Source organism: Etheostoma spectabile, chromosome 3 (genome assembly GCF_008692095.1).
Source record: "Etheostoma spectabile isolate EspeVRDwgs_2016 chromosome 3, UIUC_Espe_1.0, whole genome shotgun sequence".
NCBI lineage: Eukaryota > Metazoa > Chordata > Actinopteri > Perciformes > Percidae > Etheostoma > Etheostoma spectabile.
Window position 1 is genome coordinate 33,173,124 of NC_045735.1, and position 22,371 is coordinate 33,195,494.

At 40.5% G+C, this 22,371-nt stretch overlaps 1 protein-coding gene across 1 annotated transcript; it reads left to right on the forward strand.

The window, feature by feature from the left end:
* Nucleotides 1-210: 210 nt before the first annotated feature.
* Nucleotides 211-7,192, forward strand: LOC116674296 (G2/M phase-specific E3 ubiquitin-protein ligase). Its single transcript, XM_032506862.1, has 10 exons — nt 211-321; nt 358-530; nt 1,482-1,596; nt 1,639-1,694; nt 3,941-4,027; nt 4,077-4,116; nt 4,380-4,552; nt 4,728-4,942; nt 5,279-5,605; nt 6,755-7,192. The coding sequence occupies exons 1-9, from the start codon at nt 238-240 to the stop codon at nt 5,533-5,535; spliced, it is 1,200 nt and encodes a 399-aa protein (XP_032362753.1). The 5' UTR covers nt 211-237; the 3' UTR covers nt 5,536-5,605; nt 6,755-7,192.
* Nucleotides 7,193-22,371: the final 15,179 nt, after the last annotated feature.

Sequence of the window (22,371 nt, forward strand, 5' to 3'; positions counted from 1 at the left end):
AAAGGATTTCACTATAGTGTGTGAGAGGTGTTTCACTTGGTTATATGAGAGCTTTTCACTATAATGTGTGAAAGGATTTCACTATAGTGTGTGAGAGGTGTTTCAGTAAAACCGGAAGGCATTTCAGTGAAAACGGAAGGTGTTTCAGTGAAAACGGAAGGGCTTCCGTTCGACAAAAATGCGCAATTCACAGCGCACTTCACTTGTTGATCGTCAGCCACGTTGTTCGCAATATTAATGTCTACCCAACAGCCTGCAAGCAGCCTAACCGAGGCCGCAGCGTTACTTCACACTGTACTGGCGTCAGCGGAGACCATTAGAACCTTGTCAAATGCAACAACAGTCGGGCAGCAACCGACCGTGGCAACTTCAAGCCGCGACACACTGGACAGTCACTTAGCGTCGCTTTTCCCCTCCGGACAGCACAGCAGCAGTACACTGCCAGCTGCAGGTCCAGTCCGCAGAGAGTGCGCGCCGCGTTATCAAGCGCAACGCTTCAGCTCTTGGACATCGAACACGAGGAGGAAAAGGTAATTATAAATATCTCCTAAAGTATTGTTTAATCCAAAATAACGCAACAAGGCATGGTTGTGAGCTAAACAGTTAGCTGTTTGTGCCTCCACTACAACCATGCGGGGGATTGAGCCCTCACAACCACTTTAATACAGGGTTTCCACGGGTCCTAAGGGTCTCATATCTACTGCAAACTTGGAGTAGGCTATGTCTCGCAGGGGGGCCCAGATAGGTAGGCTACACTGTCGGATTAGGTGCATGTAGGTGCTACCTAGCTAACTGGAGTATTGTTGGAGTAATGGAGTAAGTATAGTGTTGCAGCAGAAAAATCAGTCACACAGCACAGAATATAAATACAATAAAATACTAGGACACAATATACACAAATACAATATACATGAAATAATAATAGGAGTAAAATACAAGAACAAATATTTTAATATATACAAGTTGGGAATATAAAAATGTGCAACTGCTTAAATATTATGATAAATATGTAGATAAACCGTAGTGCGGATTGTACTTAGTGTAGTATTGTGGTGTCTCTTTACATTTATATCACTCAGAAACACCAGTCCTATTTCAAGGTTGCTGTTGAACCTTGAAATACCTGACCTTGCGATTGACACCTCAGGTGACAAATTTTGACCTTCCATGCCCTGTCCATAGCGTACAATAGCTAATGAGTCAGTGTTTAAGAGAAGGGCAGGTATCAGAGAGAAATCACGTAAAGAAGAGTGTTCAGGGCTTGATGTGATAAAATAGGTTAAACTGAATATATTTTACCTAAATATGAAGATTAATGGGTTAAATATAACTGACATTGATAACCACTATCCTTATATACCCTTTTATATTATTTTGATAGGGTGTGGCAATTAGTTGTTTGTATTGTATTTCCTATAGCAGTATGACTTGTATTGTACTGGCTGTTTTCATGTGTTCTGATTGTTATGTTCTTATTTCAGAGTCAGGACACAGCAGCATGACCATTTCAACAAGGATGTAATACTACTCCCTAACCAATCATGGGGAATAGTGTGCAAACAAGGTCCAAAATCATGGTTACACAAGCATGGACACATCCTCAGTGCCTTTGAATTCCAGAAGGACTGGGACCATCAGATGGTTTTAGAACGCATCAGGGATGGCTTTGGTGAGCACATTCCAGACGATGTCAGGTAAATGCCTGTTTTTCCCATCTTACTTTGATGGTTATTACAAACATTTGCTCAGCATTTGTTTTATTAATCTACTTGATTCAGTCACACAGTTAATTGGAGCAAGAAGCCAAAGTGGCACCCCTACACACACACACACACACACACACATAGTATCAACGACAATGACTAATTAACGAGTGTACATCACACTGTTGTGTGCATGACTCTTCAGATGATGAGCATAAAGCTTTTGTTGGTCTAATATCCCAATCTTCTTTCTAGCCTCCAGTTTCTCATGGCTTGTGGCAATAAACTGGTGTTCCCTAAGCTCCAGGGTGGTCAGGAGCTGAATGGGATGCTAATTCACAAGGTCTTTAAAACCAAAGCCCTGTATGTGAGACCATCAAGGACCCTTTTAGTAAGTTTGCGATTTTATTTTTTACCACTTAATAAAATTGTGCAAAATATATATTTTTTAAATGTATATATTTCTTTCTCTGTGTAAGACTGACTCCGAAGAAGAAGACTGTTCTCCCATTACTACCAGATCAACATTAAGCATGCGTGCCACTAAGGGCAGCGATGATGATTGCGTTGAAGTTGATGGTCCTCAGATTCCAACAGACATGAGCAGTAATGGCACCACCAGGGCTGCTACCAGGTTTAGAGTAATGAGGAGTAATGAGCATCCCAGTACTAGCAGTCATGGTGGAGATGGCAAACCTGCCACTAGTACTGGTCATGAAGACAGCTATGGCTCCAATCACACCGTCAGCAGTAATGGTCATGATAGAGGCTGTCTGGCAAGAGATGATGGGAACCCTGGCACCAGTGGTACCACATCTGATCGTGGTGGAGACTACGCTTCATATTTGACACTCGTGTCCACTCTTCCGCATGACTCTTCAGATGATGAGGAATTAAACCAAGCCATAATTGCTAGTTTGGAGAGTCAAATGTGAGTAGCACACACAAAGTATGTGAGCTTGACAGATCAGGACAACTCTTGAGAATGATGTGATCTCATAATTGATATGAATCCTTTATCCCTTACATTATCACATCCATGTTTTGGATTAAATGGTTCCTTACTACCAACAATTTCTCAAAATACAAGTACTTGTAAATTATGTCACATCAATGTGTGTCTGATCCTTCATTTTTGATGTTTATAGTGCAGAGAAGGTCCCAGTCCAAGAGATACTGCTGGAACTGTCCAGCAAAATTAACACAAAACGACAGTGCAAATTTAATATAAATCGCTCTGCTGTCTGGGAGGGAGCCATGCGAGGCTTCCAAAGGGTATCCTAAGACCCCAACTTGATGATCTGTGTAAAATTCTCCGATGACATGGGGAGAAACGAAGAAGGAGTTGATTTAGGAGGACCAAGAAGGGAATTCTTAAGGCTGCTGATGGAGACTATTGCCAGGTCGCCCATGTTTGAGGGAAAAGAAAACAGCAAGAACTTGGCTCTTGACAGTACTGGTAATGCCTGGCTTTTCTTAAAAATGATAATATGAGCCATTTCAATTGAATTGAATGCAACTTTGAACAGATTTACAGTTTACAATTTAATATTAGATTGGAAATCCCATGGTTTCATGTAGTAGTGTCTTAATGCCTCAAATAGGTACAGGGGCCTTTACTTACCCCAACTGCAGAAGGAACCAGGCTTTCATAAAGTGGGCTTGTTTTAGAGGCAGGGCTTTAGGCACAATTGGTCATGTTTTAGTATGAAGCGCTGTTTTAAGCAGCCCCTGTTTGCACAGTTACTGCATTATGTGGTAAATTCAAACTCAGCACTTTCTGTATCTGTTTTCAATTAAAATCCCTCTACAGTTCCATGAAACATTTGCTGCAATGTTTTGTGGAAAACTTGCAACGCTCCCATATGGCCCTTGAAATTTGTCTACTGTCATCTTGTGGAACATGCATGGTATTCTACAATCCAGTTTTGCTAAGAAATGCATCCACAGTGACTGAATTTGGATAGTTACACTGAAAAGGAAAAGTCAGTGTTTTACACCCTGCACCAAGCAAAATTATACTGTTGAATTTATTATATTAAGTTATTGGAAATGTACATAATTCTTGGCATGCATATTATATTGTAGCTCACTTCTACCCTCATGTTTTATTTGTTTGTGTCAACCATGGCCCCAGTCATCATTCGAGACCTGGCCTTTAATTGACAGCCAGTTTTTGTTTGCCAAAATGTGGTATTTATCAATAATGTTTTTCCTTTTATGTCATTGTTTTGCAGCTCTAAGACAGGACTGGTACTACATTGCTGGCAAAGCCATTGCAGTGAGCTTGGTACATGGCGGTCCACCACCAAACTTCCTCTCGCCAACAGTATTTTGTCTTCTGGTCAATGGTTTAGCAAACCCAAAACTAGAAGACATAGCTGACACAGAACTCTTGGAAAAAGTCAAAAAGGTCAGTTGATAGCTTTTGAATGTTATACTGCATTAGAATAATTTAAACTAGTGACAAGTGTTTACAGCCAAGCATATTTCCCTTCTTATTTATCACATTGTAGCAATGTGTGGGGGACAAAAGCTGCACTTCCATGAACTGTTAGGGGACCTCTAGGCATTCTGTAGTATGCAGACCACTAGTGTCTGGGTTTGTACTAATAAGTTAAAAGATTAATAAGAAACTTCCATAACAAGCCATCTTGCTGCTTTTTGTGATGCTAGGTATCTGAAAGTACAACCGTTGAGGACCTTGAGAAGTCAAATGCTCCTTTGCTTGATTACTTGGCCAATGCAGGGTGTCTGAGGCCTATGCGGTCGATAAGAGACAGGGATCTGCTGGTACAAGACATTGTCATGTTTCAGGTCATCCACAGGGTTCAAGGGCCATTTCAAAGGTATTCAGTGTTGTTATACAGTCAGATCAATATCAAAAGGAGTAATAATTTTAACCATTGACCAACAAAGTGTAAGACTAGCTTCACAAAATCTTTTACATTTGTATAAAACCAAGGGACAATATGTGTAAAATTGAATTATGGATTGTACAATTATTCCATGTTGTTTGTACAGATTCTGTGAAGGACTGAAAACTCTTGGGGTTCTGGACCAAATACGACGACATCCAGACAGCTTCCGACCCCTGTTCTGCTATGAGCCAAACACACTGACTGCTGACCAGGTGGAGGATCTTTTCAGCATTCATCTCTCTCCAGAAGGGAGCAACAAGAGAGCTGCTGAGGAGATGGTCATCACTTTCTGGAGGGACTATCTCCAAGATGCAGAAGGTAATTAATAGTTTAATGGCCAAATAAACTGATGCATCTGTTTTTTTAGTATCATTCTTTTTATTTTATTCTCTTGGTATTTGTAACCTTTATCACAAAGCAACCTGCGAATGTTGAAAGATAAAGACCGCTTATATAACCATTACTATAAAACTAAAAACTAAACATCTAAATTCTGAATGCAGAAGCATTCAGAATTTAGATTAGAATTTAGTTTTGAGAAGTGAAATACTCTTACTGGACAATTTCTTCAGTATCAGCTGATCTTAATTGTTTTAGAGATGATTCTCATACACATTAATTGGACCAACTACCACTGATATTTTTGTTTTACAGAAGAAGAAGGGCCATCCAAACTAGAGAAGATATTGGCCTTCACAACTGGAGCATCTGTGGTACCACCTATCGGCTTTTCCCCAACTCCTTCTGTCCAGTTCATACACAAAGGAGATGATGGCTTCTCTACATCAATGTTCCCCCTTGCCAACACATGTGTTAACTGCATCAAGTTGCCACTACATGTGTCTTACGAACTATTCAAGGAGAAGTTTGACTTTGCATTAGGAAACACATATGGGTTTGGCAGGGCGTGAACATGTCATGCTCTGAAAACCTTTTGTCTGTTTCTCACGTTCTCTGTTTGTCTCTACCTTTTTGCTGGTCTCAGTCGGTTTTATAAAAACAATTTAAAATAAGACAGATTAGTTATTTTCATTTTTGAAGGCCCTATGCAATATTCCTTATGTATTTCATATTGTTTCACCACAATTCAGTTGACTGAGTCACCCTGTTTTAAAATGTTTAAATTTATTTTTAACGGCATGTTTTATATTCTTAACAAAGTTAACATTTTTTAACTTGTTTTGACAGTTGAAATTTAAACAATAAAGCTGAACATATGCTCTGTATCCCTTTGTCTTATTCTGTCTGTTTCTCCCTCTGCCTGTTTAAGTCTGTTTGATATTTGTTTCTTTTAACAAATGTTTATCATGTTCATTTATTTTCATAAAATGTTTTGAAATGTTAAAAAAAAACTTTAATTCACAGAATACAATGCACATGTGAAGAAAATAAACATTAAAGGAGAATTCCGGTTTATTCCAACACGTAGCTCTGTTGTCTGTAAATGTGGAGGTCTGTCAGTAGAGAGAAAAACTAACCAATTGTTGTTGCCTAGACTGTTTTATCCTCCTGTTAGAGTTAGCTCCCAACTGACTTAAAAAGGGCAAGTTATAAACGTGTTTTTATTAACGTGAAATAAATGCTTGAAAGTTGTTAATTCAGCTGTGTTTGGTTCCTGTGTTGAGAGGCAGTTAGAGTGCTTAGGGACCGTCTTCAAACTACAACACAGAAAAGAGATACAAACATATTTTAAAAATAAGCATATGAATATTTTTCTAAAAGTAAGTGCTGTATTACAACTAGCAGGAGACAAGTTATAATTGAGGTATGTTTGGAGACACTATCTTATTTAATCATTAAATTGATAGCCTACATATTTTTATTTTATCTCTTTTCTGTGTTGTAGTTTGTAGACATTCCCTAAGCTCTTAACACTGGAACTAAACACAGCTGAATAAACACAACTTTCATGTATTTCTCTAGAGCAGTCAGATGCTAAAAACAGGTTTATAACTTGCCCTGTTGAAGCCTGTTGGTGCTAACTCTAAAGGAGAATAACTTGGTGTAGGCAGCACCGATTGGTTAGTTTCTCTCTACTGACAGCACTACACATTTACAAACAACAGAGCTACGTGTTGGGATTAATTAGAATTCTTGTTTAACAGGACTCCCATGTTATTCACTGAAGAAAGTGCAGAAGTGAAGAAAAAACATCAATTCCATGGTTCCCATCATTTACAATTGGGTTCACTTGTTGAATAATGTTCATTGTAGTCTCATTAATAGTTACATCTATGTCTGGAATTACAACATTATTATTGGTTTGAAGTTCAGGTAATGGCCCTTCTTCATCAATGCCATAGTAGTTATCGGCATCAAAAATGCTGTTTATAGCTGGATGAATTCCTGCATTATTAATAACACCTGAGTGCCACAGCTGGAGAGGTGTTTGCCCCCCTTGTGTGGAGAGGCCATGGTTGTTCCATTGATTAATGAATTCTGTTACTGCTCTTTCAATCCTTGGTAAATAAACAAAATGCAGACAAAATAAATGTAGTTCATTCAATGAATCCAGTACACCATGTTCCTCCATGAAGTTAAAGATGTTTATAAAGTGTCTAGATACAACTCTATTGAGTTCTGCCCATAGTCTCTCAATCCTTTGGTTGTGGACCGATACACCTGTAATAACACTGTTCAAGCCTCTTCTTTCCAACATAAAACGGGCAACATTTACATTTTCCATACCATGATCACATCTGACCCTTAAGGGCAAGCCAAAGTTCTGTACTCCTCCTATAAATAATGACAGAACAGTTGAGGCTCTGTTGTTGGTCAAGCACCGTAAGTATATAATAGTCCGGCTGAAGCCATCCACACAGCCATGAAAGACCATCCGCCACCTGACCAGCTTGTGGTTGCCGTCAAAATGCCTATTGGGAAGTAAATATATACTTAAACTATTTGTGTATACAGTATATGTGTGATGCACGCCACACACACATATGTACTTGTTTTCCTTATACATAACATTTACCTACCATAATTGGTTAGGGGCCTGAACACTGTAGACTCTTCGATGTATAGCAAAACGACGTCTAAAAGATCGCCCAATAGGATCCACATGATGCAGGCTCTGTCTGACCCGCCAGCGCTGAATCCTTAAGCCACGTGATCTCAGGCTTCCAAGTATGTATGTTTCACCTGCATTTGGAGTGTTCTGTAGTATATTAGTTACAACTCTGTCCAAGTCTTGATTTGACAATATAGAATACCTTAACGGCTCAACTCCCAGTCTTTGTCTGTGTCTGTATAGTGTTCTTCGACTAATTCCAAAGCATGATGCAATTCTCTGCCATGACATACCGATGGACACACAGTGAGAAATCTGTTCAGTGGCTATGCTGTATCTGGGCCGTCCTGGATGGCCAGTCAAGGTTGTTGGAGGTGGCAAATTTGTGGTCACTTCTGTGGATCTCTGTCTAGCCTCATGTTCATGCAGCAAGTTGTGAAAGCATCTATACAATGATCCTAGAAGGTTACTGACATCCCTATCATCACACACAGCAAGAAATGCAGATAGAGTTAGAGTATACTCATTAAGATCTCTGTAAAGCCTCTCCTGATGAAAATTGTTAGACTCCTCTCTTTGCAGCCTCTCAATGCATTGTAGAGCACTAGTAAAAAAACCGACAACATCCTCTTCATTGCCTCTCCCTTCAAAAAATAAAGCTTGGACTTGAAAAATGAAGAATATCAGATGAACATGCATTGTGATGAAGCAAGGGTCGAAGTACTTCAAACTCAGCAAAAGCACATGCACTTCCCTGTGTGGAGTCTTCGTGTTTCTGTCAGATGACAGGAAGGCCTTCCTGTTCAACTGTAATCTTCATATTCACTACTGAACTGTAATAGTTTACAAGAGCTTTTTTGTAGTTTATGCAAAATGTGCGTGTAAGGGAGCATATTTGTTGAGAGTGTTTCACTTAAATGTGTGAGAGTGTTTCAGTAGTGTATGTGAGAGTGTTTCAGTAGTGTATGTGAGAGTGTTTCAGTAGTATGTGTGAGAGTGTTTCAGTAGTGTGTGTGAGAGTGTTTCAGTAGTGTATGTGAGAATGTTTCAGTAGTGTATGTGAGAGTGTTTCAGTAGTGTATGTGAGAGTGTTTCAGTAGTATGTGTGAGAGTGTTTCAGTAGTGTGTGTGAGAGTGTTTCAGTAGTGTGTGTGAGAGTGTTTCAGTAGTGTATGTGAGAATGTTTCAGTAGTATGTGTGAGAGTGTTTCAGTAGTATGTGTGAGAGTGTTTCAGTAGTGTGTGTGAGAGTGTTTCAGTAGTGTATGTGAGAATGTTTCAGTAGTATGTGTGAGAGTGTTTCAGTAGTATGTGTGAGAGTGTTTCAGTAGTATGTGTGAGAGTGTTTCAGTAGTGTGTGTGAGAGTGTTTCAGTAGTGTGTGTGAGAGTGTTTCAGTAGTGTGTGTGAGAGCGTTTCAGTAGTGTGTGTGAGCGAATAATCCTCTAGTTTTTTATGTGAGAGTGTTTCAGTAGTGTATGTAAGAGCATTTCACATGTGTTTGTGAGAGGTAATTCTGAATAATGTCCCTGACGGCCCCTCATAGCTTAATGTGATTCTTCTTCGTCGACTCTCAGGAATACATATTCATTATGAACTTCTCTTGTCCTCAGAGAGCCACTGGAAATCTGTCTCTCTATGTCTCCCTCACTATAAGAAAGACATAGTCAGGGAGATGCTAAAAAACTATAGCTGCTCTCATTGACCAGAATAACTTTACAACTCAGAAATGGATCATTCATCTGAAGGTCAAATGGGCAGAAAGTTCCAATACTTTCTGTGTATTGGAACTGACTGAATATATTAGGCTCCAGTGCCTGAGGATGAGGCTGGAGATCAGTCAGTAGGTCAGTCACTTTGAACGGTCCAACATTTTGGTTCACTTTGAGATATCTCTACTGTAAAACTAAACTAAGAGAAGAGTTAATATTTATGATATACTTTATTGTCATCCATCTTTATACAGTGTAGTACAGTGCATAGAGAAACAAAATTGTATTTCTTCTGGTCCCCGATGGCAAACAAAAAGGATGAACGATGCAACAATCTGTGTGAATCAAGCAGACATTCAGATTACCCATAAGACACATGCAGTGCAGTGCAGTGCAAAATGACAAAAAAACAGGTACAAAATACAATACAAAACAAGTACAAACATTTAGAGCAATATGCATGACAACTATACAAGGTTGTGGTATAAAAGAATAGAAAGTATAAATAAGTATAAGAAAAGCATAAATATAAGACTAAAGAAAAGACTAGCATGCAATTGTTGTAAAGTCACAAAATGTTGTAGGAAGGAGGTGGATGGTGGAGCTTCATACTCTCTTTGATAAAGCTTATAGTTGGTGCTGTCTCAGGTTTGCCTTGGACCAGTGTGTGTGTGTGTGTGTGTGTGTTTGTGTGTGGGTGGGTGTGTGAGAAGCTGAGTGCCTCAAGGGTTGGTTAGAGGAGGTATTGTATTGGAGTGGTATTTATGGGTAGCCATTCACTGGAGAAGAAAACAATCCCACTGAAGTACAATAAAAAAGTGTATCCAATCCAAATGAATTATTTCTTGCAACAAGCAAAAAAGCAACAAAGCATTAACGAAAAGGGAAACAAGAATTCTAGATTCAAATGGGAAGTAAAAGCTGTTTGGAAGTCCTAACTGCCTCATAGTAGCTTGGCACTAAAACTGTTTTGTTGGAAGGCATGGCTGTGTAAATCACGAGTATGAGCTCATGAAAACATCAAATAAAAAGTAGAAAAGGTGATGAGTGTGTGTCCTCTTTGGGAGGTGTTGTTTCACAGGCTGGAGAGTATTTGGTGAACCCAGCTTCCTTTGTCTTCCCTGTCAGTCAGCTCTCAGCTTTCCCCTGAAAACAATCACGTTTTTATAAAGCCGAAGTGGCCTGTCATTTCCCAGAGAACAACCTGAAATTTGACCTCACCCACAACACACACACACACACACACACACACACACACACACACACACACATTATCTTTAGTGCAGGACTTTCTTTTTTTCACAGTAACACATAACGTATATTGATTGTAACGCTCTTATCCCTTTTTTCCTTTTTTCTGTTTTGTTTTACTTTTCAAAATTGACCCACATCCTATAGGCTACACTTCACATAAAAAATAAGGCAATATTTCATTTGTTTTGGGCTTGAAAAAAGGAAAATGACTGGATTGTATATTTTTTGTCTTTAAATGGATAACCTAATTAAATCAGGAGAGACTTCGTTGATAGGTGAGAATAACTTGATTCAAAAAAAAGTAAAGAGTCTTTAGAGAGGCCATGAGTGGGCAGGAATACCCCCCCCCCCCCCCCCCCAGAGGGGTCTAGACACTGATGGTGGTGAAGGAAGCCTGAAGATCTGGATGTATTCAATGGGAGCGGGACTTCTGGTGGAGGACCCTGGGTGCTCTGAGTGATGTTGACTGGATGTGAACGGGGTGGAGGAGGGTTGCTTGAAATGCCTGATATGACAACTGACAGTGGCAGAGAGAAGAACACATTTAATGCGGGGGATGCAATGAGATGATTGGCTCATGGAAATCATGGCAAAATCTGGTTGGTTTAATTGAAGGGGGAACGCCAAGAATCAGATGATCAGATTAGGAAAGAGAGAAGAAGTCAAATAAATTTATGCTGAGCTTCATTAAACAAGCAAACTAAAACCAAAGATTAAGTCTTAATTCTATTCTTATGATCCTTTTGTTTTTTATACTGTTTTTTCATCCTGCACATGAGCAGTCTGATGCACTTAATCTGCCGAAGCCTCAGATTCACAGAAAACGTGTAAAACGCACATTTAATCTCAAAATCTAAATTCTTTTGAGTGTGAAAACAGTTGAGGGCTAGGCTGAGAACACAGCCCTGGGGAACCCCAGTGCTGAGAGTCAGGGTCGAGGAGCAATGGTGGCCAAACCTAACTTGTTGGGGTCTGTTAGTTTGAAAGTCCTTAATGGTATGACAGGAAAGGGCTCCCTACCCCAGTGGTTAAGTTTGTTAACCAGTTCAATTGGGTTGATGGCATCATCCTGACGTAGCTCTTGGGGTTTTCCAAGTGTGTAAGAGTTGGTCCTATATGCAAACTGGAGTTTGTCAAGGTCAGGCAGGATATATGCTTGGATGTGGGGAGACAGGTGTGGACAGTCACTTGCTGTAGAGACAGATTTAAGATGTGTGTGAATACTGCAGTGAGCTTGTCAGCACATGGCTTCAGTATTCGTCCTGAGACCCCATCTGGCTCAGTTTCCTTAATGCAGTTTATGCTGAATAGTGCTTTCTTTACCTGGTAGTATTGGAGAATAAGTGCCTTTTTGCTATCTAGAAGACTGCTGTAGTCACCTGGGTCTGGTTCCCAGATGACAACAGTTGGAGCTGAAGGTGTCCTCGAAGCAAGCAAGGAATGTGTTTAGCTGATCAGTGAAGGTGGGGTCAGTCGGTAGGGTTCCTTACACCTTGTCACAGTGGTTATTTTCATTGAAGTTGTCCTCAATGCGTTACTCAGACTCTGTACAGGTTGGCCAAAGCCCTCCTGTGCTGAGGATGTCTCCTCAGTCTAGATCGGCACTCTCTTGATATGTGGTTTTATTCAGCTGATGAGGGGCTTGTAGTCTGTGGTCAGGAACAGGGATAGGTGGTAACTGGTTCTCATTACCTTTTTATATTTAAATGTATTAAAGGTTTATTCAGTACTATATACCAGTCTGCTACAGTTCGATTTATCCTGTTCATATTCCATTCCTATATTTTAACTACACTTTGTCTTGTGTCTTAGATTTACATTTTTTTCCTTTTTTTTGCATTGGAAGGTGTCATCTCTCAACATTTCTTGGTAAATCTTTTTAGATTTGAAGTTTTTGTTCATATCAGCACTGAATACTTTTTGAATTGACTGTTATTGCCCAATGATATGTCTAGTGTCACTTTGGGTATAGCAATAAAGCCATAGTCTGTGGAATAAATGAAATTATGAGAAACTCTTCTCAGTTTTTCAGCTCACAGTTCTTCAGTCCTCCACATTCTCAGCCATTGGCACTGATAATACAGATGTTTGGATAACAGCCACATCCATTTCACACACAATCCACTGCAAATATATCATCTCTGCTCTAAGCTGCAGTATTTAACCACAGGCTCTCATCCTTGTATGAAATACCTGGAGAGAGAAAGAGACAGGGCTCAGACTCATTGGAGTGGGAGCCTGTCTATGTTTAGTCAGTCAACAGATCTGGGTGATAGTTTGGTCAGAGAAACTGAACAGAAGTTGCTCACAAAAAACGGACGAACCCCTTTGAAAACTAAAGAGTTGGACACTGCGTGCAGTTTGGGCAGTGTAGCTGTCCTGCAGAGGTATGATACATTTTGTAGCTGTTATTAGGGTTGCAAAGTAAATAATCACAATAGCTTTACTTAAAGGTATAATATGTAGTTAATAATGCTTCAAAAATTGCCCCTCTCCCCATCTTAACAGCCAGTGAGAGGCAGCAGTTGTCAAGCGAGCTAGAGTGAATAAAAGTGTGCCACCAGAATCGGAGGAATTAAACTTTTTTATCCCCAGGAAGGTGCCACATTACAAGTGAATGTCTGTTTCTGTGTGTCAGTTACTTGTGCATCCATATAACATGCTGAGGATCAAAGCGACAGTTGGGTATTAGAATGGGCTGCACAACCTGCCGGCTTTTTTTGGCTGGGAGTTACACACCCGAGTGCGACCCAAAGGCTCTTTGCTGATGCCCATAGACCTCCTGTACACAGAAAAATAGGTAGGAGAGAAAATCCAGGCAGAGGGCAGCATCTCTGCAGACACCACCACACACTTTTAGGGTTTTTTAGGGTCAGAAGTGATGATTGAGGATTATTAGTATATACATGTCCTTTTTGACACTTTCCTGTGTGTTTTCTATTTTCCAGTATTTTAAGCCTTGTTCGTGACAATTGACTGATCTTATAATAAATAATAATAAACTTCGGCTCGACAGAGATGGCGGCTTAACGTATAGCTCCTGGTCCAATTTTGCTGGCATCTCAACTGCAAGCCTTGGCTCTATCAGATCGGATGTGGATAATCTAAAAACTACCGTGGAAAGCAACTCAAGTATTCTTGATAGTCATGGCCACGCTTTTAAGTTGAGTTGAAGCTAGTAGATATGGAGGACAGAAACAGAAGATGCAACATCAGCATCGTCGGTCTGAAAGAGATGCTAGAAGATACTAATGTTATTCAATATCTCTCACGTTTCCTGCCTAAGTGTCTCCCGAAACAGTTGTACTGATCAAGATCATGAGAGCCGACCGGAGCTACAGTGATAGCCCAAAGAAGAATACCACTAGTAATCGCATGTTGATTGTCTGCTACACAACCAGGCAGGCGATTCTACAGGCTGCATGCACCCCATGGTCGAGGGCAGAAAGATTCGCTTTTCCCTGGACTACAGCAGTGCCAAGCCTTCTATCAAACCGTGGACTCAGCACGAGTCAAGGGTCTGGATTTTTTTTTCCCCGGCAACACTGAAGATTAAGGATGGTTTCCAGTAAAGAACTTTCACCTCCGCTAAGGATAATGAAGACTACGTGGGGCGGGCTTCTCCCAGTCCGATTGTGACCATCGAGAAGGCCGTCGCCTTGGATACCTTAGGTATATGTTAGGGGCGGCTGTGGCTCAGTGGTAGAGCGGTTGCCTGCCAATCGGAAGGTTGGTGGTTCGATCCCTGGCCCTGCAGTCCCACGTCGAAGTGGCCTTGGGCAAGACACTGAACCCCAAGTTGCTCCCGGTGCTGTGCATTGGAGTGTGAATGTGTGTGAGTGTTTATCTGATGAGCAGGTGGCACCTTGTATGGCAGCCTCCTAAAAGCACTTTGAGTAGTTGTTAAGACTAGAAAAGCGCTATATAAATACAGCACATTTACTTTCACTGTTTTTGAATGACATTTCTGTCTTGTTTAATACAACCTACGCTCAATAGGTTTGTTAGGATACTACTAGGTTAGCGCTCCTTTCCAATGTGCTTGCTATTTTGTGCTCCTGTTGTAGACAAGAAATGTGTTTACTTTACAGTCAATTTAGTGGAATCAATTTGGTGATCTATTTTGTGATCTACTTTGAGTGTTATGCACTATTGTTAGGATTTAACAAAGTGAAAGGCAGTAGCATGTTCCGTTTCCACATCTACTTTCATTTAGAACAAAGCTTTTTTGATAAGGGTGATATTACATTTTAGTTTAGAACTGTGGAAGTCTGAATGCACCTCACTAGTGAGCCAGCACCCAAGCCTTACTTAAAAAGAAAATTGTTGAGGGAAGGGCAAGGGTGAAGATTAGGGATGAGCCGAGTACTCGGCTGAAACGAGTATCCGGTACGGATAAAGCACTTTTGCCGAGTACAAGTATTATACAAGTAATACGAGTCAATATCTGTACTCGGATTGAATACTACTCCTCAGCTGGCCGTGGCTGCGTTCTGTGATAGTCACAGTGCCCCCCCCCCCACACACACACGCTTTGCTCACTCACACACAGAACACGGAGCACAGCGCTCCCTCTTTCTCTCTCTCCCTCTTTCTCTATCCCTCTCCCTCAGACACTTAGGTCCGCGGGTCTTTTCCGTTAACGTTTAGGGTTTCTTCAGCTTCAGGTTTGTTTCTAACTTCGGTTTGTAGTCCTTACATAGTAACCAGTAGATTTCTGGTGAACGTGGGGTTTGTAGTCCTTACATAGAAACCAGTAGATTTCTGGTAAACGTGGGGTTCCAGACATGCTGCTTGGTTTAAATGCAGCTCCCGTTGCGATTTTCTTTTCTTTTTTTTGTCAGCTGGTTCCATTAAAGTCAATGCAGATGTGAGAAACAACATCTGCCCCCCCCCCTCTCTCTTACTCACACACACACACACACACACACACACACTCACACATACCTGGTGTGGAAATAAAAAAAATAAAAAAAGAACCAAAAACTAAAATTAAATCACACTGATGATAAAAAATTCAAAGTTAATAAAAGAAAGTTACATTGAGTATGAAATCTCTTGTTCATTACATTTTACTTCATAATTGCAACCGCATGTGTTGTATTCATTGTTGCAAAACTTGTTCTGCATATAGTTTGTTTGTTACCATGACAACACCATTGCTCTGAAGCTCGATGCTGTCATGTAAATAGTTTTCAAATCAGCAATAAATATAACAATTTCTGATCAACTCATATCAATTGCATGCTTAAAATAACATACCGGTTAAAGCCCCGCCCATTTCAAGACGACCCGACCAACTTCCGGGTTAAATTCTGACCACTTCCGGTTTAGGTCCCGCCCAGTCCAAGTACAGATACATATACAGATAATTCATGTGGTAAACAGATACAGATACAGATGCAGATAATGCTGTACTTACTCATCCCTGGTAAAGATGTAGTCCACACAAGTTTAGTGAACACGTTTAAAAGCCAGCTACAGCTGATGTCTAGCAGGCTGCAGTGTGGTAACCTGCGCAATTTCCCTCAAATGCTCACAGAATCACAACATCAAGGTAAAGGTGTGACACAGCTTGACAGTGCACGTTATGAGGAGCATGTTTAGAACATCTTGTCAGAGTTTGAGAAGCGTTTTACTGACTTTGCATCCATCAAGCCTGTAGCCAGCTATATATGTTATCCATTTGGTGCAAGAATTGATGTCGGTGACATTGCTGCCAAATCACTTTTCGCCTTGGAAAGCTCCGCTCTTGAGGATGAGATTCTGACATTGCAAAATTGAGATCAAAGCCAGATCAACATCTGCTCAACCTGGAGAGCATGTAGTGTTCTGGAAACTACTGGTGGAGGACAATTATCCCAATCTCAAGATGTGCCTTGAACCTGACAGCTCCTTTTGGATCAACTTATTTGTGCAAGTCTGCTTTCTCGCACATGAAAGTCATCAAGTCCAAGTACAGATCAACAATGACTGATGACCACCTTGCAGCCTGCAACCAGCTCCAACACTCCTGACTACGAGAAGCTAGGCTCTTCCTCCCAGTGCCAGTTCTCCCACTAAGGTAGAAAGTAATTTCCTTTTTTCAAACTCAGAGATCTACCAGTTGTATCTGGTTTATTTTTCTGTTTGGTTCATGTTAAGGTCAGTTATGATTATTGCTCATCTTGTGTGTGTGTGTGTGTGTGTGTGTGTGTGTGTGTGTGTGTGTGAGGGAGAAGGAGAAAGAGAGAGAGAGAGAGAGAGAGAGAGAGAGAGAGCGAGAGAGAGAGAGGAGCAGAGAGAGAGCAGGTTTGTGCTACAGCGCACTATGCAAACTGGCAACTGTGTGAGAGGAATTTGTCTGTGTGTGTATCAATCAATCAATAGGGAACATTTTTCTGACATTTTTAGGACTCTTTGTCGACCAAACTGTAAGTGGGGAGACTTTATGGCAGTAGCATTCTTAGCAGTCAGTAGGGAGTTGGGTTGGGAACAGGGTTGCTGGTTCAATCCCCGTATGGACCAAATTATGGTGGTGGACTGGTAGCTGGAGAGATGCCAGTTCACCTCCTTGGCACTGCCAAGGTGCTCTTGAGCAAGGCACCAAACTCCCAACTGCTTGGGACGCCTTTCCATGGGCAGCCCCCTCACTCTGACATCTCTCTATTAATACATGTATAGGTACTGAGCATAGGTGTGTAATTCAGGCCTGCGTGTAATAACAACAGAGTATAAATTGTAATTTCCCCTTGCGGGACTAATAAAGTATCCAATATTATTATTGTTATTATATGACATGCAATAATACTGTCAAAGATATTTTACTTTTCTCTTACATAAAAGCATATCTATGAACTTCCCATTTACGGTATGGCCCTTAGTGAAGTTAAACACAGAGGGCCCTTTCAACGCTGCTTGCAGCTTTAATAAGGGGTCCAAGCCCGAGGGGGCTGGGAACCGCGGTAGCAAAGCATTCTTTCTTTTTTTCTAAGGATTATTTTTAGGATTATTTTTATTCTTCTCCACCTAAAACTCCTGTTACAGCCTAAACCATTTTCGGGACTGGTCCAGAACCCTGCAAGGACCTTGGACAAAAAAACATCCACCACTATGTGGCGCTATAGCAGAGATATGCATTTTGGCCCTATAACTCCCAAACCAACACATTAAAAATATGTACTTTTATGCGCATAAAATCCTGATTTATCATAAACCTAATTTTTCTTTCTCCTGCTAGACCATGCAACCAGTCTGCACAAAACTTTGTATGTAGCATCTGAAGATGGACCTGACAAAAATTCTCAAAAGAACAGCCAGCTCACAAGTCCTTTGAAAAGCTGATCAAAAGAGAATTGACATTTAGGACAAACAGCCTCCTCGGCCCACTTCAGTTTGCATATAGACTCAACAGAGGGCTCCAGGATGCAACAGTAACAGTTCTCAACCTTATCCTTAAACACATTGAGGGAAACAAAAATCATCCCAGACTACTGTTTGTAGACTTCTCACCATCCATTAACACTATTCAACCTCACCTACTGGCTGAGAAGCTCTTGGATCAGTTCAAACTGGAGGCAAACCTTGTGGGCTGGATATTGGACTACCTTACAAATAGATCCCAGTGACTAAGAGTAAATGGTCATCTCTCTTACTTGGCCCCCTCATCAACTGGCTCACCGCAGGGGTGTGTTCTCCCCCCCTCCAATATATTCCGTACACCAATGACTGTCGCTCTATGACAGAAAATCGTAACTTTGTGAAGTTTGCTGATGATACGGTCATTGTCAGCTTACTGAACAATGAGGAAACTTCACACGGCCCGGTCTTCGACCATTTTGTAACATGGTGTCAGGATGGTTTTCTTGAATTGAATGTCACAAAGACTAAAGACGTGTATTAGCTTAAGGCATAATGTCATTAACACTATAAAAACTAGTATAAACGGCCAGGAAGTTGAGGTTGTTAAAGAGTTTAAATATTTAGGATCCATCATTGATGAAAACCTGTGTTTTAAGCCAAATACTAGTTTGCTTTGCAAGAAAGGCCAGCAGCGTCTGTATAGCCTTAGAAAACTGGCCAAGTTTAATGTGGACAAGACCTTGTTGTCCCTTTTCTATAGGTCCTTTGTTGAGTCAGTTGTAACCTTTTCCTTAATCTGGTGGTATTGGTCCATTACTGTAAATCAAAAAAACTCACTCTCCAGGTTAATTAAGGTGAGCAGCTGTATCACAGGTTCTAAGCAGAAAGGCCTAGTGGAACTTTATCAGAAGCAGATGCTAAAAAGTGTTAGATCTATCCTGTCAGATAGTTCTCATCACTCACAGGCTGTATTTCAGATGTTGCCATCTGGATCACGCTTTAAACTCCCAAAACTCAGAACAAACATATGTTGCCTAGTAACAAGGATGCTGCCGAGATTGACGCCACTCCATCTGGCTTGTTTACTTTGAGTAATTTTACTCTTTTTTTCAAGAAAACATCGATAATTTTATTTTATTTCTATACTCAGTTCATTAGCAAAGTCCAATAGTTATATATCACTACTCAGTTTATCACCTCCCCCCCTGCAACATTTTGTTTTCATTCGGGGTTGTAGTCTGACATGATGCCTGATGACTGGATGCTGTGGTAACCAGAGGATGCAGTAGCCTACAGCCCACTAGGGCTACTTACCAACAACAACTTTCTACTTAAACTACATCTGCTGGAGTAAGGATGAGGTAATATTCTATAAGTGAACTTTACCAGCTATGGGGGAACTATGCACCTCCTGCAGAGCTTCTGGCTGAATCCCATTTCTCCATCTTATCTCTACCCCTAACCCCTAGACCTTGGCGCTTAAAACCAAGTGGTAAGGGCTAGGGGTGAAAACATACCCCTATGAAATGGGACACCACTTGGTTACATAATCATACAGCATTCATCACAAACTTCCAAGACGCCAACTGTAAGTGTGTCTCTGTGACTATGTGGATTGCGTGGGTTTTAACAACAGTTTCATATGCATTTATTGATTTTATTTTATGTTCACTTTGGTGGTGGAGGTGCAGATGTTCTTATCTGTGTAGTACTTAGAACTGTTTGCAATACATATTTTTATACACACACACACACATGGTGTTGTGCTGTTTCAGTTATCACCGTTTTGAATGTCATTGATGTTCATGAAAACTTTTTGTTAACAAAAATCTGTCTTTATTGCCCAATAAATTAAACATAACAGGCAAAAACATTACATAAAATATATTATATTACAGGACCATTATCAACTATTAGAACATAACTTTCATGTCACACACATAAAAAAGCACACAAATGTGTAAAACTAAAAAAAGACACACAAGAACACAAACAAACAACTTAACTACAGCTATTCTGATATTCCAGACCAGTCTGAAGCCTGTTGGCCAGTAATCCTTCACTCACATTTCTTTTCATCAGTGTCCCAAGTTTCAATTAAGAACATGGTTGGAAGTATATATGTACAGGACTGTGTAGAGCACAAAACAAGACTGTTGTAATTTTTAAATCAATTATTTAATCTGAAAATACTTACATTTATGGGTCTCTCTGGTCGATCTGGCATCCATTGTTGCCTGTTGCGCAATGCATATAGCTACCAAGTCAGCTCACGTTCTCCCTAGGTTTAAAGGAGTAAAGACCCCTTTGTCTACCCCTAGCACTACGTAATCCATGTGTCTTTGCACTGTGGATTACGGCTATGTTAAGCCTGATAGACGAGTTGACCATACCATGCTTGCCCGTCTGTTGGGCTCTTTGTTTGATAACAGCCGTATTTCCCTTTCTGCATATTATATGCTTCACCTCCTCCTTCACCTTTCCATTAGAAGCTGCTGCTCATTGGGTGAAACATATGCCGCATGCGTCTTCTACATTTCTGCATCAGTAAATCTGTGATCGACACCACGTCTTATCCCAGCTATCTACACCTGCCTTGACATAGCTTCACCTGTTTATCCTGGCTCGGCAAACGTGCAACCGATTAAGCCGCGATGAGCGGATCACACTAAGTCAAGCGGCGCTTTTTCACTTATCCTGGATATCTTCACTCTACTTTTGTGCAACAGGCCACTGGTATGTTGCTCTGGTGTCAAGCTAGCAATATCAGTACTGCTCAAATACCCATCTCTGATCACAAAGCTGTACCATTTTACACCCATCTGCCATCTGTCATGAAGTCCAAGATTCAGCATGTGATGTCATATTGCAACATTAAAAAGGTGGAACCAGAGAAACTCACTTCTCTAATTGCCATGTATCTGTCTCCTGCTTCTACTACTTAATTTGAGGATTTTGTTGACCACTACAATGACTGCATGTCTACAGCACTTGACAGACTCGCTCCTATGAAGACAGAAAGAAACAGTTTAATTTGTGCACTATGCTCCTTGGTTTACACCTGAACTTCAACATATGAAATCCTTGGGCCGGCGCCTGGAGCAGCTGTCAAAAAAAGACTAGTCTTACTGTGCATAAAGACATGTACACTGAACACCTGCATTAGTATAAAAATACCTTCTACGTTGCAAAAACATCATACTATGCAGAGATAATCAGTGAAGGACAAGGAAACACCAGGGCTCTCTTTTCCACTGTTAATGGTCTCCTTAAACCACCTGATAACATCACTCATCAGGAACTGCTCAGTCTTCAATCTTTTTCCAGTACCAAAATTAAGGCAATCCACCAGCAATTAGAATGTTCAGTTACTCAGCTGAAACAGGAATCACCCTAAAACAATGAATTCATTCTCCCTGCTGAAAGTACCATCTCTGGCCTCATCAAAACGTGTAATTCTTCCACCTCTGGACCTTTTTCCAACAAGCCTGGCTAAGAGCTGCCTGCCATCTATTGCTCCAATGATTACATCAATACTTAACACCTCTCTTTTCTCTGGTACTGTACCAACTGCCAACACTGAAAAAGGGAGAGATTTACTTAGGCCAGAGAGTGTGCTCCTGCTGAGTTCTTCTTTAGGCTAAGACTTAACTGCTAGCTGACTGCTAAACTGTGTAAATGTATGGTAAAGTAATACCATACCTAACTCATCTCTCTATTATATAAGTTGCAGGTCAAAATAAGACTTTTAATTATTTAATTACCAGGGGTGTAACAATACACATATTCGTATTGAACCGTTCGGTACAAGGTTTCGGTTAGGTGCTCACAAACCGAATGATTTGTTGGACTAATCATATTTCAATTAGAAAAAAAAAGAGCTTTAATGATGTGAATTTAATGTTTTCAGTGCCACTGTGCTCAACAAGGCAGCCCAAACAACAAAACAGGCAACATGTTCTGCCCTTCCCACTCCTAAAGAAAAACACACTACTCCAGTCAGGCATGATACGCTGAACTAACTCACTGCAATATGGTTGACGAGGATCCTATTTAAAGTATGTGTGAATTTATTAACATGATGGTGAGATGAATAGAAGTTCTGTTATGTATGTATGTTTGTATGTTACAGAATTACAGAAGTTCCCTTCATGGATCAATAAAGTATTTCTGATTCTGATTCTGATACTCATGTATAGCCAAGTCTACGAATAGAGAGCTTCGGGTACCTTACTAGAAGAGCTGTTTCTTGTATTTCATTCGTTTACACTAGCTAGACTATTGTTTTCTATAGCCAACTAAAATATTCCTTTATCTTTACCTCAAGTAAATATAGCTAAAGTGAAGCAAGTAAAACTCATTTACAACAACTAACAATTTCACTCTGTATCACTCACTGTGTGAGGTACATAGATCTTTACAGTCTATG